This window comes from Dipodomys ordii, unplaced genomic scaffold, assembly GCF_000151885.1.
Source record: "Dipodomys ordii isolate 6190 unplaced genomic scaffold, Dord_2.0 Scaffold65, whole genome shotgun sequence".
NCBI lineage: Eukaryota > Metazoa > Chordata > Mammalia > Rodentia > Heteromyidae > Dipodomys > Dipodomys ordii.
Window position 1 is genome coordinate 16,135,064 of NW_012267281.1, and position 21,059 is coordinate 16,156,122.

Here is a 21,059-nt window from a genome sequence, read left to right on the forward strand (position 1 = left end):
TCTATTGAAGTAAAAAATTATTTCATATCAACTGTAAATCTGTGGTTGAAAATTCATTAATTTACACTATTCATGATTTATTGTATCTCCATAAAAAGATTAGCATTTTAATGAATAATCAATTCAATAATCTCAAAAATTTCTCACATCAGTCATTTTGGCAATTTCACTGGGTTTTCCTTTGTGTTTCTGGTGCCTGATTTAAACTTAAACATACAAATGAGTAAATGAATGAATGGATACTAAATATGAATGACAATATCCAGTTGAAATCTATATTCATATAAATTATAGATATGCATATTTTAAATTAATTACTCAAAAACTTTTAGTAAATTATGGTTGAATGTGTTTGAGTGTCCTGGCGACAGCAGCAAAAGATTCAGCTTGAATTGGTTTAATTTTTAAAGTTGTTTTTAATTGACAAATGAAAATCATCTATATTTATGGGGTCTGAAGTGGTGTATTGATATATGTACAAGTTGTGTCAAGATTAACTGAAGATAATTTAACATCTCTTTCATCTTACACATTTTTCTTGCAAAGAGAATATGTCAAAGTTATTTATGTAAATTTGCAACATACTAAATTACACTTACTACATTGTGCAACATATTTTAATAACTTATTTCTCCTGTTTAACTGAAACTTTGTACTCTTTGGTTAATGTCTCTTCATTATTAATCTATCACACCCTTATCCATCCTAGATAACGATGTTGTTATAAGCTACCAGAATTCAACATCTGATGTATGCCATCCTGTGTTTGATTTATTTAAGACTTCAAAGAATGTCCTTTGGAATTATTTATATTATCACAATGAAAGAATATCTTTCTTTTTTATATTTTCCCAATCTACTTTTTAATTGAATGGTTTTGATTTCCAGAAAAATTGGATAATTTTGAAGTGTAGTCAATAAATGAACACAATAGCATGTTCTGATAATGAATTTGAGACGAGTCTATAAAATGAAGTTTTAATATGTTTAGTTCTCTGAAGATAAAAAGAAGTCATATCTTGTGGATAGATCATAAACCTGTTAGTATCTGAATCAATAACATTTATTGGGCAGATACAGCCATTTTAGACAAATGTTTACTAAATACTCTCTCATATGCCATTAATGGAAAACACTATATAGTGATTAATTAGAAGTCTTGGAGACACGCTATTTTATTGACTCAAAGGTTGTTTAGAAATTCACTGTGTTTGTTAGCGGATTTTTTTAAGTTCTACAATTTAATTCAAAAGCAACTCAGGAGGAAAGGATAAGTAATAGCTGAAAAGGGCAAGCACTGTAGAGATGAAGTTATGAAATGATGTAAGTTCAAATCTATTGGAGCTCAAGCAATGACTAAACTAGAAATGATTCCAGAATTTGAATTGGATCCTTAAGTCTTTAGTTGGCTTTCTTTTTTTGTAATATGCATAGGGTGAAAGCAAAAAAGAAAATATTCACTCCCTATCATTTAGAGAGAACACATGTCTTTCCTGATAGATTCCTCGTGATTTTAAAGTATTTCATAAGTATACAAATAATACAATAACTTTAAATTTAAACAAATATTTCTAAATGTTGAAGCTCAAACATAAGAAATCAGTTCAATCCTCTGAAGAAATGATGGAAAAGTTTTAAAAGTGATGTTGATTGAAAGTTGCTGTTATTTTTATTTGTGTGAGTAAGTGAAAAAATATTACTGTGAACACACTATAGATGAGTGTAAACTCAATATGGTTTCACATGTTGTTCTTTTTAATATAGTTGTATTGTTTTAATTAAGAAGTTGTATAGAGACATTACAATCATGTAAGTCAGGTCTTGAGTATAGTATTCCTTTGACAATGTCACCCATTTTAGTGTCTTCCCTGGTTAGTCTCTCCCATTCTTGTCTACAGGTTTCATGGTTCATATTTAACCAAGTGCATATTTCATACCATGACTACTGATTCTGGAGCTTGAACTCAGGGCCTAGATACTATCCTGAGCTTTTGGCTCAAGGCTCGCCCTGTACCACTGGAGTCACAACTCTATTTCCAGTGTTTTTGGTGCTTAATTGGAGATAAGTCTCACAGACATTCCTTCTAACCTGGCTTTGAACTGAAATCCTCAGATCTCAGCCTCATGAATAGCTATGATTACAGGCTCATTCCTGTGTATTACTGCATACTTAAAATATACACTCAAGGGTTTCAAGAATAAAAGAATTATAGTTACCCTAGTATACACTAGAAGACTTGAACTTATTCCTTTTTTCTTATTAAAATTTTGTAGTATTTGGCCTCCAGGAACAAAATAGAATTAAATTTTATTATTTAGTAAATTTTAAGAAGAAATAACAGAAGTCCACATAAAATCATTGTCTCCTACATGTAAAAGGAAGAACTTTTTTTGTTGTTGTTGTAAACTGGTTTTAAAGGTGCTCACATGTTTGTTTAAAATAGTTGAAATTTATCACTTGTATAATCCTTGGCTTTTAAACTCTTTAATCTTTTATAAAAAAAAGTACTGATATGCAAAAATGTACTAGTATTTAAGTTTGTGAAACATAGGGAATCCATTTATATTACTCCACAATTACAATTTTAACCTGAATAAGACCTGACATTTTTGTTTTTGTTTTTGTTTTTTTCTTTTTTGGTCTCAATATTCTGCAGGTTCTAGGAACACAGTGGTACTATCTCAAAATAAAATATTATAAAACAAATTTTAAAATTCATTCCTCAATTTTCTTTAAGGAGTTATCTCATGAAAAACATTGATATATCTTATTATCTATTATATAAAATCTTACACTAAAATATATTTAAATTCAATGGTTTTGAAATAAAAGTAGTTTCCAAAGAAAATCCTAATGTTGAAGAAGTCCCAGTATTAGAAAATGATTCAGAGCCGGGAGCTGGTGGCTCACGCCTGTAATCCTAGCTACTCAGGAGGCTGAGATCTGAGGATCGCGGTTCAAAGCCAGCCCGGGCAGGAAAGAGCGTGAGACTCCTATCTTCAATAAACCACCAGAAAATCAGAAGTGGCGCTGTAGCTCAAGTGGTAGAGTGCTCGCCTTGAGCTGAAGAGCTGAGGGACAGCGCCCAGGCCCAGAGTTCAAACCCCAGGACCAACAAAAAAAAAAAAAAAAGAAAGAAAATGATTCAGTACCTCCATCCAGAATTTGCTCTCCTACTGAAGAACAATCATCATGTTCTAAACTCAGGATATGTATAAATGAAGAGGCACTATTTTTAAAGGTAAAACATATTTGATTAAAGGATAGTGCATGAACTGTGATGATTAATAACATATAAGCACAGATTCTGTCTTTGCTATCCTTACCTACAGAGAATAGAAACAGAATGCATCACAGTGATTCTATAAATTTGACCTCCTGTGAGCACTTTTGCAAATGCAGAAAGCCTTTTACAGAAGCATGCCCTATAAACAAGAAAGTCTTGTCTCCCATTTTGTTCCTGATGCTGTAATACCCAAGGGTAAAGGTGTAAGGAAGTGAGTTCTGAGGATCTTACAACTTCCAGTTGAGTACTAGTGGCATTTCCACTTTCATTCCCTCACTAAATGTGACTGGACTTTCCTGATAGTTGTTATGTTCTTGTATCTATTTCCTATAAGATACCTCAAATAGTTTCTTTGGAACCAAACATGCTATTAATTAATTGCTTAATTCTACCAAGCTGCACTGTGCCAGGCCTTCTGACAGACATGTAAAATACAAAGATAAACATGACATAACTCCTTTTTTTCAAGGAGTTGAAAATCCAGCCAATATAATTCCCATTTTCATGGCACTTTGGGATGTAGTAGTCTCCTACATATTATCATTTCTGATAAACACACATGAGAAATTCAAAAAGTGCATTAGAAGTATGTTTACCCTTTCTGGGTACTGAACTGCAGCCATTATTATATTTTCAATAATAGATCCACTGGGAAGATCTAGCTAATATATAAAAATTCAGAACTGAAGAGATGCATATCCTGGGTGAATAACTAGCATTTTAGAGAAGGCTTCTTTAAATTTGTACTCAGTTGTTGGAGTTTAACATTTATCAAGCAAAATGTTTCCATCATGGTAAAAATCTGTGAATCATAATATTTATTTTCATATTACCAGTTATGAACTAGTTCAACATAGCTTCACAAAGGTAGGGGCAGGACTTCAAATGGTAAAGAAAAACATGTAAAGCTAATGAGCAAACTGAAACATTACATCAAAGGTACTGTTGAGTCTTTAAGTATTTAAATACTAGAAATATGTAGCTCCTAGGGTATTGGTGGCTTATGCCTGTAATCCTAGCTACTCAGGATGCTGAGATATGAAGTTTGCTGTTAGAAGCTAGCCTTGACATAAAAGTCCCAATAACACTCTTATATCTAATTAACCATTCAAAAACTAGAAGTGGGAACATGTTTCAAAGTAATAAGGTGGTATTCTAAGCAAAAGAGCTCAGGGACAGCACCCAGGCCATGAGTTCAAGCCACAAGACCAAATAAATAAATAAATAAAATAATAAACATGAAGCTCAAAAACATCATTTTTTGCTAAATAACAGTGATAAATACATATATATAATCATTTTTTTATTTTCTTATACAAACATCTATATATACATTTTAATACTGTTACTTGGATTTTGTTGTTTTTGTTCACAATTTGAGAATTGATTTTATTTTATTTTTTCTGAAATCTTTTTTTAAATTTTTAATATTATTTTATTGCAAAGACTGTTTACGAAGGGTTTATGGTTACATGAGTAAGGTAATGAGTACATCTTATTGAGTATATTTCTGTTCACCTCATTGGTGAAGGATGAAAGTTTTGCTTCTACAGATCTGAGAATGAACAAACATTTAACACTGGAAAGCTGAGGAAAATAGAGAGTTATTAATCCCTACATTCAAATCCTGGAGAAGAATAGCAATGTATTTTGTGCTGAGATCTGGAGACGATACGCTGGAACATAATCAACAAGCAAGAGCTGCAAGAAGTAGGACATTTAACAGTAACAAGAGAGCGTGATGAACAGTATTTTCTACATGAGGATGGGATTCTCTGGTTTGAATTATTTCATGGTCTGCCAAGGACGTAAAATATTAGCTTGTGGATAATATAGAGTGTAGCTGATCTGGTTTAAAGATGATAAATCAGAATGGAATGCATTCTCTAATAAATGTGGATTGCAACTAGAAAGAGGTAGAAAATTCAGCTAGACCCTTCAGACTACAAAGCTAAAGAATACCAAAGCAGCACAGGAAATCTGAAATCTTAATTGTACCTATAACATTAGATATGTATTGGAAATTTTTTATTATAAACACTTGTTTATGAGTGACTCCAAAAGTAAAGGCAGCTTCTGAAAAGTATCCACTCCCCTCACTCGACAGCAACCATGAGTTTAAGACAGGATGGTACACGTGGGAAACAGTGTAGGAACAATGGAAAGTGAGGTGGGTCCCTGCCTACATCGATAATCAATAGTAAATTAATAGTATTCATTATGGGCTATTGCTAATATCCATATCAAAAATAGACATTGAAAACATAAGATTAATTAAAATTCCTTGTGTAGGTTTCAAAACAAAAATAAAAGATGAAAATTAATTAACTTCAGAAGAAAGTAAAGTGATAATCTGCCAATCTTTGAGGATGCTAAAATATCTAATACTCTCTAAGTTATCAATTAAAGAGTAAACTTGCATATGCAATTCATTGTTTGCACAAAGTTTAACAGGTATTTATATACTTGAAGTCAAATAATAATTCCTACACAAATCATTGATTATGAGTGGAATTATGATGTTTATTCTTTCAATACTAAAATTTTTGTGAAAATTGACTGGAATTCTTTTAATATATTACACTTTTCCTCTAATTTAAGTATTGATTCTACAAATTTATAAAACATTTGTTTTAAATTCAAGAAATTTTCTGATTTCAATGATGCACTCTATATGATATTAGGATTTTTTTTTTTTTTTGTCAGTCAAGGGACGTGAACTCTGGGCATGAATGCTATCCATCAGCTCTTCAGCGCAAGGCTAGTGCTGTACTTGAGCTACAGTGGCACTTCCGTTTTCTGGTGATTTATTGGAGATAAGAGTTTCACTGACTTTCCTGCCTGGGCTGGCTTTGAACTGTGATTCTCAGATCACAACTTCCTGAGTAGCTAGGGTTACAGGCATGAGCCACTGGTGCCCATTTTAGGAAATATTTTAAATGAGTTTTTTTGTGGAAAGTGTAAGCCTCGTTTTATGTAGTCCTATTTACTGAACATTTAATCAATATTATTTTCTTAGTTAAATAATATTCAGTAAACTTAGAGTAATTATGATTACACAAATTGCAAGTAGGCATAAAATTTTCTTTGTATTTTTCTTTTAAGAACCATGATGTTGTTCATGCAAGATACTTCTTGTGTCAGGTAAAAATAATCCTTTACTATAACATATTAATTTAAGGATATAATTTTGATATTTCTAAAAAATTTGAATGATTTCTAAAATGCATGAGTGCCAATTCAGATTTTTGAGTCTTTTTTTTTTTTTTTGCCAGTCCTGGGGATTGAACTCAGGGCCTGGGCACTGTCCTTGAGCTTCCATTTCCTCAAGGAAATCACGTGAGGCACAGAACCTTCTTCTGGCTTTTTCTGAGTAGTTTTTATTGGAGATATGAGTTTCCTGGACTTTTTGGCCTAGGCTGGGTTGACCATGATAATCCTCAGATCTCAGCTTCCTGAGTAGGTCAAAAGTGATAAGATTATAGGTGTGAGCCATCAGCACCCAGATTAAGTTATTGTTACTAGAGTACAGATAGCTGGGCATGGGAATTATCTCCAGTTGATGATAAATAAAAGCAAAGATGCATTAGATTAGAATGTGGATTTGTTTCTTCAAAATTATTTAATTAAGCTGTCTACTAAATTTCTGTTTCTGGGTGTCTTTTATTCTGAGCTGTCAAACTCACATATAAGCTCTGATAGGAAGACACTAGTACTTCCTCTTGTTGTCAGGAGCCTTTTTTGAAGCTGCATGTTAACATGAGTTGTAGAACTGGTGGGATAGTGGCATGGCACACCCTTTGACAGAAATATGTGAGTTTCGTTACTTATAATAAGCCTCAAGTGAAAAGCAAAAGAAAAGGATGACTCCTTCAGCATAGAGTAGGAGAACAATTTTGACAGTTTTGACTGACACATTTGCAGATGCTCAAATCTTCTGAGCTGAACTATAATTTATAGGAACAAGATTTTGTATTTGATTGATTTCCTTTTGAAACATCCCATTGAGATACCACATCCAATTTTCACATTCCAATACCACCTTTGAGACAGTGTCATGTGTTATCTCCTGAATTTATTGACACATTTGAGGCAGTAGTGTTTATTTCACCAAATCTTCCTTCAGGAATATCAAAATTTCCAAAATTTTTAGTTCATTGGGTGGAACAATCTGTAGGAATAAGCCATGAATTATCAAAGAGGTTCTTAACACCCACAGGAGGAAGATAGGTTGAGAACAGCAGAATCTTAACTATTATGAAGGTTTCTTGATCTCCACACTTCTCTAGTATATGAACATAGAGATTATATCTCTATTTGGAATGTTTAATGGGTAGGTGGGCCGAAAAAATGGTTATCTAAAAAGGCTGCTAGGTCAAAGGTGATAGAAGTTTTAAAAAATCTAATAAAATATCATTACACTCATTTATTTATGAATTGGTCTAGGAAAACTCAATACTTAGCCAATTTGCTAAACTTACAAGTCATAAAGTAACATCAATTCTCCAATTTTAAGATTAATTTAGAAGAAATTAATAGTGATAAGTGTTAGGTTTTTAAAAAGAGGTAGCCGAGTAAGAACAGCACCACGCACATGGTATTCAGGTAAGGGGTAGGTTTATTCATCGTTCTGGCTGGTACCAGGCCATCTTGGCCCTCCACATGGTTGGGAAAGGCCTGGGAAAGAGCTGGGAAAGACAGAGAGCTGGGAAAGAGATAGCTGGGAAAGAGAGCTGGGAAAGAGCTGGAAAGAGAAAGAGCTGGGAAAGAGATGGGAAAGAGAGCATCTGGACCTGGGCTAGGCCTTATCTAGGGTATGGGCTGAGAAAGGTGTGGCCACATCAAATTCAGATGTGACCTCTTCCAGGTGTGCCAGTTGCCTAGGTAATGCAGGTACTGGGTGGAGAGTTTGCTGCGAGGAGGGTGGAGTCTGCTCGCCATCTCCAGGAGTGGACCTTACAATAAGTATGAACAAAATTATAAAAATGATATTTTGTTAATGTGTTTATTATGCATGTATTTATTGATCATGTATCATTTATTTATTTCCAACAAAAACATTGAACCACACCATTGTGAGGTCAACTTACAAAACTGTCTCATGGGAAAGACACATGTGGAATTACTAACTATTCTAAACATAAAAATTACTAGACATAAAATTCAGTCTAAAATATCATTTAATTTATGAAGTTTCCAGTTTAACATTTGTTTGGGTCATTTATCATTTGGTGGATAGAAAATATGTTCTCAATGAAGATGTTAACAATATGAGGCATGCATGATGAAACCAAAAAGTCACTGAATATTGTGAGGCTTGCCCTGGATTCTTCCACCATGGTATCTTAAGTATTTCACAACTTTGTGTAACAATAATTCTTAATTGAATGTATGCACAAACCTATTCATTGTGTCTCATTTATTTTTTTTAATCTCATAGCTGCTAATATAGGAATAGGTTTTATAATTTTGGATACTCTTGCTCTCTAAATATTGCTTATAGAGACCTTTTAAAAAATAAACACAAAGTTTTAGTTCTCAAAAAATTTTATCCAAGTAATGCTGCCATTGGAATAAGAACTGTGCTAATTGCATACCCAGAAGATAAATAAATCATGTATAATCTAAATGTACAATCAAAACAAGCATGATCATATTCTGTGAGGTCAACATTCAGAATTTCTATCAGCTTTTTGACTCTACTAAGAATGTGCTGGTTATTTCACTCTTCATGTCATATTCCATTTCAGGATACAAAGAGAAGTCTTCTTTGCTATAGTGACAATTTAATTTCTTTTATGACTTTGAAAACATTGGATAGTGTGATTTTGTGCTATTAACATCTACTTCTACAGAACCCAGCATAAACCGTCATGTTCTTGGCAAAGTAAGAATGCCTAATTATTCTATTTGCATTTTAGACAATCAGATTTATTAGATATAAGAAAACCTATGGAATGAATACAGAACTAGATTTGATATATGATAAGAACAAAAGTGGTACTAAGATCAATGTTACTGGAATCATGCAATGGCATGGATGCTAACGACACTCTGTACAATGATAAAAACTGGTTGTAATCACTCCAGCCATAACTCAGGCACATATCCCTTGACAGCACTGTGCCAGAGCCATGTATTGTACCAGTTCCTGCCACTACCTATGCTTCTATTCTTTCCTGAGCTCTAATTTCAGAACTAAGGCTTACAAATCCAATTGGACAAAATCATGTGAACCCTAGACATTATGTGATCTGGGAAAAAGCTTATAATATATAATTAGCATTTGTCATAGTTTCTATGCAGATTACCTCCAAACAAGCCTTAGAAGTTAAATCATTGATCAGTACTAGAATTCAATAGCATCTATCAAAAAAGTATAAATCAAAGTGTTGTTTTCTGAGTTTCACACTGAAATTTATAGTATTTTTATTGCTCTCATCAATTGCTCATGAGTGATACTTTTTCACAACAATTATCAATTAAAGCTAGGTAGAAAGTAATTAGATTTAATAAGATATATTTTACATTTCAAATGTATTTTACATTAATGTAGAGATATTTTGCATCACAAATAACATTACAAGCTTATATTTTCTTGGCTATTCAAGTTATCAAAGGATTCCTACTTTTATGATATTGATATAAAAGTTGTAGTGAGAAATATCACAATAATTTTTTACCAATATTCTGCAGATGAGAGAAACTACATATACAAAATTTGATCCTTAGCTTCAAAAATATTATATGCAATTGAAAACTCAACCATTCTTGGAGTGCAAAAGAAAATGTAGAGAAATGAAAAATGATAGAAAGAGTAATAGAAGGGGGTACATAGTTAGTGTACAGTAAATGCTCATATGCAAATATTATGATCAAACCATTTAGTATGGCAATTTAATATATGCCAATATATTTTAAATGAAAATTCTGAACTCATTTTCCTGAATACATTAAGGTGAAATGGAATGATAATTTTTAATGATTGTGGGAAATATTTTGAATAAGTTTAAACCAAAATGTGGAAGAACTAGAAGAAAGGAAAATGCTATATTCAAAAAGTAAGTAGATCTGAGTACAACTCAGGAGGCAATTCAGGAGGATGAAATGAGAATGGTAGTTCCAAGCCAGCCAGAACAAGAAAGTTTAAGAAGTTCCATATGAAAAAAATAAAAAAATCTGAAGAGGCCCATTGGAGGTTTGGTTCAATGATGGAGTACTATGAATACTGTGAGCCAAATAAAGACATGTAAAAGTAAGAGATCCCTAATTCAAGCTCTGGTACAGGCACAAACTGAAAAAAAAATGTAACTAGAAATTGAAAAAACATTTTTGTAGTGTCAGCAATAGCTTCATGGAAAACATATTAAGCTTTAGGAAAATAATTAGCTGTGAGCCAGTGGTTCACACCTGTAATCCTAGCTACTCAGGAGGCTGAGATCTGAGGAAGGCAGTTCAAAGCCAGCCTGGGCAGGAAAGTCTGTGAAACCCGTTACTCCAATAAACCACCAGAAAACCGGAAGTGGCGCTGTAGCTTAAGTGGTAGAGTGCTGGCCTTGAACCAAAGAGCTGAGGGACAACAATGCTCAGGCCCAGAGTTCAATCCCCACAACAGACAAAAAATATATAATAATAAAAATAAAAATAAAAATAATAATAAAAATAATAATAATAAATGAACTATATTAAATGATATAGACAATAACTAGGAAAGGTAAAAATATGTGTAAATTTTTATTTCCTTTTTATTTTCAGTGCTGGAATTAAAGCCAGGGCCTATTTATGTGATAAGGAAATTCTCAGTACCACTAAACTACATCTTCAGTTCTAAGGTATCAAATAATCTAATGTATCTAGTAATCTAGCATTTCCTTCTCTGTCTCTGTCCCTGTGTGTATATGTGTGTGTAGTGTGTGTGTGTGTGTGTGTGTGTGTGTGTATGCCCGCGGGTGCACTAATACTGGGTCATGAACAAGAGGCGTGAACTCTGTCCTATAGTTTTTTGCTCAAGATTATTGCTATACTACTTTTAGCCACATTTCCATTTCTTTTGTAGTTCTTATAACCTAGAACCAGAAAAAATGAGAAAGAATTATTTTAGCTTAAATAAAAATGTTAACATTTATTTTACCTGACAATTTTAAGAAAAAATAGGACTGTAAATAATGTTGTTCACAATGATCTATAAAGATTGGTTTTTGTTTCATTATTTATGATTAAAAATTGTAGGCATTATATACCCAATACAAAATTAACCCAATGAATTACTTGATGTCACAAGTAATTACCTGAATATTCATTAATATAATTATCAGTTATTGAATTATCAGTTATTGTGCAAATACATATCATTCTTAGTTGCATTAATGTAGTGTGGTATGCATCAAAGACTAACACTTCTGTAAAGTAAACCTGACTTGTTTTTACTTTTGCTTCTTCTATTTTTTTTATTATTTATTTATATATTTTGGTGCTGGTCCTGAGGTTTGAACTGAGGAAGGTTCTGGGTGCTAACTCTGAGCTTGAAGTAAATACTCTACTACTTAATCCACAGCTCCAATTTTGGCTTTGTTTTGGGAGGGGTGTAGTTTATTGGAGATAAGTTTCATAAACTTTCCTGCTCTGGCTGGCTTTGAACCATAATCTTCCTGAGTAGCTAGGATTACAGGCTAATGGACTTATTTTAAATAAGTAAAATAAGCCAAATGAAATGTACAGCTATGGAAAATCATGTAACCAATTATCTTTTTATAAGCCCCAAATAATCATTTGATTTACTAGATTAGCAAAACATTATGATATGAATTCTAACTTTTTGAGAGCCAAACCTATATCTTAGCACCATTTAACAATTTAAATGTTATAAAAGTAAGAAAAGGATGTTTTAAGTCACAACATAAAATCTAAAATAATTTGTATGTGTTTTTCAGACATTTCTATTTTGGTAACAAGAAAAATTGGACAAGTTTTGAATTAAAATATGCTACATGAAAGAAAAAAATATTCAAAAAGACAAAAGGAAGGACATGAGAAAAAATGTTATGTTATCTTTCTATTGTTTATAGGTACAACTGATTTATCTTTGTTAGTTGACAATTGTTTTCATAAGAAGGAAGAATTCCAAGGGCTCATTTTGTTTTGTGAAACAGGGAAAATGGTAAAGAATTAAACTCAGACCTACAATATTATCTCTTATAATGGTTATTATAATATTTGTTTCAAATCCTAGAGAATATGCAATTATAAACAGTCTGAGCCCAAACCTGAAAAATCTATGGGAAGCAAGAGGTAGTAGATCTTTCCTAACATGATTTTTGAAAGTTTTTTGTTGTTGTTTGTATTGTTGTTCTTCTACTTTGTTTTGTTTGAGAATTGGACTGTTCAGATATACAAAATCATATTTTGATCAATAAACCTAAAATTGTGAGTGATTTTTCTTTAATTAGATAAATAAGATATTGTGAGACTGAATTTCTCTCCCTGATAGCCAAGGAGCACAGTTGAACCTTTAACAATGTATCCTCCTGAGTGCTGACACTGCAAGCCTGGATACTGAGTTTTAAGTTAGAGAGACAAACGGACAGACAAGGAGAAGACAGAGACAGAGAAACACAAACAGATAAACACAGATAGGAGACAGAGGAAGAGAAAGAGACAGGAAGAGAAAGACAAAGGAAGTGAAAGAGACAGACACACAAACACACACACACACACACACACACACACACAAGGGGGCTTGAAGGGAATTACAAAAATCACAAACTTCAATGAGTTAATTTACTCATAAGGAAACACTGCAGAGAATTTAAATAAATTAGTAAGTAGCATTGTGTCTAAAGAACAAAATAATCATAGTGAAAGTAAAATTTATCTAACCCTTGGGCAAGGTCAACTAATATTACTTAACCTTGATAACTTATTTAGTATTCTTCCTCTTAGCTTCCATACATATAAAATGGGATGCAAATGCCCCATTCTTTACACACCAAACAGTTGTAGTTGCATAAAGGATAAAAATTATTGTAGATGAGAAAAAATGGAGATGACTTCTGATATATTAGTTTGTATTTCTTTAGTAGCAAAGTATTATGTTTGTGCTTAAATGTTAAGACAGTACTTTAAAAAATAATATTAAGGGTATTGAAGAATGAATATACATTCAATCCATCTTTAGCTTGTATACCTTCATTTTGAAAAATATAGTTGCTGTGTGGAAAACATAAAAAACTTTGATACGTAAATAAATGGTGTAAGAAATTTAAAATCCCTCTCCTCAATCTAAATGATTGTGTGATGCATCTAATTTGTCTCTTTTGACAGGGAAACATGTTTGAGAAACAATGCTGTATTCACATTTCATGATGCTACTGATACCTTCTGGTCACAGCCTATGCAACCACAGCCCTGATTGAATATTCTCACTTGTAGCATCCTTTATCAAGACTCCTGAGATCCCTTGTTATGATAGGCAAAGAAATCGAAGAAGTTCACATGAGCACAAATAGAGTAGATACTTTTTGAGATTCCTCAAAGGTATTAGAAAGGTTTAGATCATACTGAACATTCCATTCACACACACACTCACACACACACACACACACACTTTGTTTTTGTAAGTCATAGGGCTTGACCTCTAGGCCTGAGTGTTGTCCCTCAGCTCTTCAGCTCAAGGCAAGTACTCTACCTTTTGAACCACAGTGCAATTTCTGGTTTTCTGATGGTTAATTGGAAATTAACTCAGCCAGGGTTGACTTTGAACCACCATCCTCAGATCTCAGCTCCCTGAGTAGCTAGGATTACAGGCATGAGCCACTAGTGCCTAGACCCATTCATATATTTTTAAATTCACATTAAGATAAGTATTGTTCTATTTCAATAGTCATCTTGGAAGTCTACACATTTCTACAAGATTTTGTTTTGTCAAGATACACTTATCATAAAACCAATTACTTTTTGAATTTTGGTATCTCATTATAGAAAGTGCATTTGCAATAAAGATATATACATGTGTTTGATTTGCTTGCAGATTTTGTGTTGGATAACTGTACAGTTGAGATAATCTTTGTACTTTTCTATTCAGGTTAGTTGTTCATCTGGGCAGTATCACATTTCTTTCTACAGCACACAATGAGAGTAAACTTTATGAAGAAGACATAATTGGAAATATCCAATAGGAAAAAAAAACATGATCAAGGTGTTTGTCAGTGTGTGTATATGTGTGTGGGGGTGTGTGTGTGTCTGTGTAAGAAAGAGAGATGGAAGGACAGAAAGTGGGAGAAAGGTATGGACAAAGGTGAGGAGAAAAGGGAATTTATTGTAATGGGTAGGAGATACTGAAATCTGAATATGAATTGCAGGTTGTTTATCGAAATCAGTTTAAACAGCTTTTTTGTTTTACGGGTGGCAGGGGGGTTGCGGGGGGGGGTGAGGGGGGAGGAAGAGATCTCTTCACATAAAGATACCATCTAGTTAATTAGAAAAACTGTGAGTATACCATTAATGTTACACATGTTTATCTTTCATAGTTATGGTCAATAGAATTCATTTTAATTAGGCAACATTTTTCTCTCTTCTTTAGGGTCTTGCTAGTTTTCACAGAGAGAGGTTGGCCTGTCTGCTGTTCTCAGGGAAGTTTCTGGAACCACAATGTTAGGCCTTGACTGCTATCATTTGCAAACAAACAGAAATATCCTATCAGTGTATCTCCAACTCTGGGCAGTTTCCAAATGCACAGTGTTTCTTTAGTGAAACAACATCAAACTGAATAAGTTCTTTTCCTGTTCCCTACATGTGGTAATGGGTCAAATTAAATAAGAAAAATAGCAAGATTGGTTCAAAATGTAATGTTTGGAAAAGATCTCTCTCATATACAAATACACACTCACAGACACAAATATACTCTCCACACCTTCCCTACACACACGCATAGATTCATATACACATGCACACAGACACAAAGACATACACATATATACACATGGAAAGAAACATCTGTAACCCTTCTGTACTGACTTTCAACAGAAGAGGATTACATCATATTTTTATATGAACACATCTTGGATTAAATTCTCCTAAACTATTAAATACAGCAAGGGGGGGGGAGGAGGGAGAAAGAGGAGAGAAAGCAAAGGTACTTTAACACCTCCACACTAGCCTTGAGAATGTTCCTTCTCCAAGTTCGTCTTGCAAAATCCCTGTCCCCACAATGTGCAAATGTACACATGATTGAATATTTGATTTTTGATGTAATTGTTAGCAGGCTGGGGTAACAGCTGTCTGACTTGCCTACGACATAATTAAAGAGGAAAGTGTTGTAAGCACATCATCTCAGCTACCTCTGAAGAAAGGCCCAAACAGCATTTCTTTCCCCCTTCTTTTAATGGGCTAAAATTCTGAACCTCAAAACAATGCACAAAACTTAATGTTTTTTGATGGACAATGTCTCCATTCTGATAAAAAGTCAGCCAAATAGTCACTTAGAAGAAACCTCATTTTTTTTCTCATTTTCATCCCTCCTAGCAGCCTATAGAACTGGGGCTTTATAATCTCCACTCTGGAAGACACCCTCTCCCTGGAAGACAACTGAATTTTGTGCCCCACTGGTGTCAGGGCCCTGTGCTAAGAGGAGCCGCCTGCTCCTCACAGATAACCTCCACTCCACTCCCGGCTTTAGAGAGGGGACATTGCTCTTCTCTCTTCCCAAAATGCAACTGGTTATTTACTTGTCTGCATTTTTAATTTGCCCTTTCTATGGAAACTTTGTGAGTGTGTGTGTGTGTGTGTGTGTGTGTGTGCATGTGTGCATGCCAGAAACACACACTAGGGTTTCTGAACATTTAAGGATTGTGATATTTCACTGCCCCCTCCCTTCTTTTCCGGATAGCTTTTAGGTCTGCAAAGATGTAAGCATGTATGGTGTTTTTATCCTGCAGACTTAAATAACGTTCAGGAAATATCATGAGAGAACCTAACTCTCTGACAAAATTGACTAAAATTCTATAATAAGTTAAAAACAAAAACAACAACAAAGATATCTATGTGTCTAAATTATACACCTTGAAACAAATATCCTATGGACGCTTATGATCTTATGTAATACATATGTTCCGAACAGCCACTTTCTACATTCTTCCCTCCCCCATTTTTTTTTCAGAAAGGTTTCCAACACATCAAATGGCATAAAACGCCTTACCGCAGAGAAGGGAGATGCATTTAAAGCACCAATGAAAATGGCGTGCAGTATAATTACCTCAAATTGCTGTTCGCTTGACACCCTGACACTAATTTTATTCAAGCCATTGGGAAATAAATGTTTTAAAAGCACTGCTTTTTCAGAATGTTAGAACTAGCCGGAGGGGGGGGGGGCGTGAGGTCGGTAAGGAAAGGAAAGGGTAAAGTTTCCAGCACACAGAAAGAATTAAATAATCCATTTAAAATAAGCGTCTATGTAGATTGACAGCTTTTAATGCCCACATTTTTAACGCTTGCCCTGTACGAGGATTGATTTTTCCCCCCTTCAGCATTCCCTCACCAGATGGATTTTTGCTACTGCAGATCAGCAGAGGGTGTCAGATCTTTCCGAGTGCACCAGGCTGGAACGAGCCGAGCTTCTTAGCAACTCTCTTCTCCCCCTCCCTCCTCCTCTCTCCCTGCCCCCCCCATTCTCGCGCTCTCTTCCTCCCTCAGACAACTCGCTCCCCTCTCTCCTCCCCCCTGCACGTAATTCCGAAAGAGCAGAAGAAAGAGAAGGAGAACAAGAAAAGAAGAGCTAGTAAGCTAGAGCGCGAGCACAGGATTGTCAGAGAGCACGAAAGAGAGAAAGAAAGGGGGGAAAAGACAGAAAAAAAAAGAGGCCAAAGAAGACTAAAGCAGAAGCAAAGGCAAAGGATGGACCATCACAAAACGCAGCGGTTGCGGAAAATTTCCAGCGCCATTGGTTGGGCAGCGTGAGTCCTTTGGTCGGGCGTGATTTCAGCACCGGGGGGACTGGACAGCAGCACCGCGGGGTGGACTTCGGGGCCACCCGCAACCAGACCAGGAACTCCTCTCCAGCCAGCTCCACAGCAGAAGCGGCGGAAACCCCAGCTTTGTATCAGAGGCAAGGTCAGTCCGACGCACAGCCATGCCCAAGGCAGTGCGCCTGTACTAGGCTGCAACCCTGCTTGTTTCTCTAACATACACTCGCTTCTAATTACTAGCATTGTTCCCTTTCCGGTTAGTGAGGACCACTAGACGCGATTCAGTAAGGCTGTATTTTTTTTCTGTTGTTGTTGTTAATTTTCTATGTTTACTTCTTGTGGATACATTTTTAAGGGTTGAGGGGGTGTCAGGTTTGGGGATTGTTGTTTGTTTCCTACTTTTTTAAAATTTTATTTTTGCTTGCTTTGCACTACGTGCCTGGGTAGTTTGTTAATATAATTATTGACTGGTCTCTGGGCTATTGCAGTGCGGGGGGGGGTTAGGGAGGAAGGAATCCACCCCCCACCCCCCCACCCCCCAAACCCTTTTCTTCTTCCCTGAGATCGGACGTTGGAGCACTAAATGAACTTGAATCGTGTCTGTGGCGAGCAGGATGGTTGCCGTTACTCTGTGATGCGATCGGGGATGAATTGCTCGCTTTAAAAATGCTGCTTTGGATTTTGTTGCTGGAGACGTCTCTTTGTTTTGCCGCTGGAAACGTGACAGGGGACGTTTGCAAAGAGAAGATCTGTTCTTGCAATGAGATAGAAGGGGACCTACACGTAGACTGTGAGAAGAAAGGCTTTGCAAGTCTGCAGCGTTTCACCGCCCCGACCTCTCAGTTCTACCATTTATTTCTGCACGGCAATTCCCTCACTCGACTTTTCCCCAATGAGTTCGCTAACTTTTACAATGCGGTTAGTTTGCATATGGAAAACAATGGCTTGCATGAAATCGTTCCGGGGGCTTTTCTGGGGCTGCAGCTAGTGAAGAGGCTGCATATCAATAATAACAAGATCAAGTCTTTTCGAAAGCAGACTTTTTTGGGGCTGGACGATCTGGAATACCTCCAGGCGGATTTTAATTTATTAAGGGATATAGACCCAGGGGCTTTCCAGGACTTAAACAAGCTGGAGGTTCTCATTTTAAATGACAACCTCATCAGCACCTTGCCTGCCAATGTGTTCCAATATGTGCCCATCACCCACCTCGACCTCCGGGGAAATCGGCTGAAAACGCTGCCCTATGAGGAGGTCTTGGAGCAGATCCCGGGCATCGCCGAGATCCTGCTAGAGGATAACCCTTGGGACTGCACCTGCGATCTGCTCTCCCTGAAAGAATGGCTGGAGAACATTCCCAAAAACGCTCTGATCGGCCGAGTGGTCTGCGAAGCCCCCACCAGACTGCAGGGGAAAGACCTCAATGAAACTACTGAGCAGGACTTGTGTCCTTTGAAAAACCGAGTGGATTCTAGTCTGCCGGCGCCCCCTGCCCAAGAAGAGGCCTTCGCTGCTCCTGGTCCCCTGCCAACTCCTTTCAAGACAAATGGAGCCGAGGACCACGCCACCCCAGGGGCTGCTCCAAATGGAGGTACAAAGATTCCTGGCAACTGGCAGATCAAGCCCACCGCCCCAATCGCCACCGGTGGCGCCCGAAACAAACCCTCAGGCAATGCCCTGCCCTGCCCGGGGGGCTGCAGCTGCGACCACATCCCCGGGGCGGGCTTAAAGATGAACTGCAACAACCGGAACGTGAGCAGTTTGGCTGATTTGAAGCCTAAACTCTCCAACGTGCAAGAGCTCTTCCTGCGCGACAATAAGATCCACAGCATTCGCAAATCCCACTTTGTGGATTACAAGAACCTCATTCTGTTAGATCTGGGCAACAATAACATCGCCAGCGTGGAGAACAACACTTTCAAGAACCTTCTGGATCTCAGGTGGCTCTACATGGATAGTAACTACCTAGACACGCTGTCCCGGGAGAAATTCGCCGGATTGCAGAATCTAGAATATTTGAACGTGGAATACAACGCGATCCAGCTCATCCTCCCCGGCACTTTCCACGCTATGCCCAAACTGAGGATCCTCATTCTCAACAACAACTTGCTGCGCTCCCTTCCGGTGGACGTGTTCGCGGGGGTCTCGCTTTCCAAGCTCAGCCTGCACAACAATTACTTCATGTACCTCCCGGTGGCAGGGGTGCTGGACCAGTTAACCTCCATCATTCAGATCGACCTACACGGAAACCCCTGGGAGTGCGCCTGCACCATTGTGCCTTTCAAACAATGGGCAGAACGCCTGGGCTCCGAAGTGCTGATGAGCGACCTCAAGTGCGAGACGCCCGTGAACTTCTTCAGGAAGGATTTCATGCTCCTCTCCAATGACGAGATCTGCCCCCAGCTGTACGCCAGGATCTCGCCCACGTTAACTTCGCACAGTAAAAACAGCACCGGGTTGGCGGAGACCGGGACGCATTCCAACTCCTACCTAGACACCAGCAGGGTGTCCATCTCCGTGTTGGTCCCGGGACTGCTGCTGGTATTTGTCACCTCCGCCTTCACCGTGGTGGGCATGCTCGTGTTTATCCTGAGGAACCGGAAGCGCTCCAAGAGAAGGGACGCCAACTCCTCAGCGTCCGAAATCAATTCCCTCCAGACCGTGTGTGACTCTTCCTACTGGCACAATGGGCCTTACAACGCTGATGGAGGCCACCGGGTGTATGACTGTGGCTCTCATTCGCTCTCAGACTAAAATCCCCAGCCCCACGTGGGGAGGGGGGAGGGAAGCCTGGAGATGTCCACCCTCCCCACCACCACCACTGCTGCCAGCATCTCAGGAGGTAGCAGAGCATTGACCCAAATCTAGGGTGCCCCAAGCCTCGATGAGCCTAAGCGAACGATTAGGAACTCACTCAGCTGAGCGGCCTTGACCCTTTCGCTCCCCCGTCGAGACAAACAAGAAAGCAAGCAGACTGTGCAGAGCTGGGAGAACTGAACTAGCTTGCTCTTTTAGCTCTGAGCTCCTTTTTGAATGCAAGCCCACCCAGCTGCAGGGTGCTACAAGAAGAATGGGGTGCCCCGCCCCTGGCCTAAGGACCTGTGGGGTGACTTGCCATGGTCCTATACATATATACATATATTCTCCACGTCTATATAGAGAGATCAATATCTATTTTTCCCCCCTTGTGGATAGCCCGTCCGATGGCTCCCTGTTGACTATGCAGGGTTGGGCAGTTGCACGAAGGCATGAATGTATTGTATATAGAGAACTTTGACTTCTGACAACACAAACACAAAAAACAAAAAAAAAAAAGTGCTGCATGGCTCGCATGAAATCCACACATGCTCCAGGGACACTCCTGATCCTCCCTTCGCAGCTGGAGATGACGTCACAGCACCTACCCTCTTACCTGATAAGTCCCATCGTATCAAACTTTCTATAAAAAAAATACAGTATAATCAGAAAGTGCCATTTCGCCATTATTTGTGATTGGTAGGCCGTTCAGAACGTATGTTTACTGTGAAAAAAAAGTAAGAAAAGAAAATGTAAAGGTTTTATTTAAGACATTTGCATGGCTAAAGTCATCCGTCCATTTTATGAGTTAACCAATGTATTTTGTTGAGGAAAGTTTTTAGGGGTTGTTTGGGGCTCTTTTATTTTGATGGTGATGTTTACTTTCTTTTTTTTTTTTTTGAAGGGGAATATTTTTCTATACATATCCAATAATGCCTTCCATCTGAATGTAAAATAAGTACCCATGATTTCTATTATACTATCAGTGTAATTATTTAAGAAAAAAAAAGATTTTGAG

The 21,059-nt window shown here is 37.0% G+C and overlaps 1 protein-coding gene across 1 annotated transcript; it reads left to right on the top strand.

Annotated features, from left to right (window-relative positions):
- The first annotated feature begins 17,746 nt into the window (after positions 1–17,746).
- Slitrk1 (SLIT and NTRK-like family, member 1) lies at positions 17,747–20,524 on the top strand. Its single transcript, XM_013022993.1, has one exon. It carries the CDS (start codon positions 17,912–17,914, stop codon positions 19,997–19,999), a length of 2,088 nt encoding a protein of 695 aa, XP_012878447.1. The 5' UTR covers positions 17,747–17,911; the 3' UTR covers positions 20,000–20,524.
- The last annotated feature ends 535 nt before the right edge of the window (positions 20,525–21,059 follow it).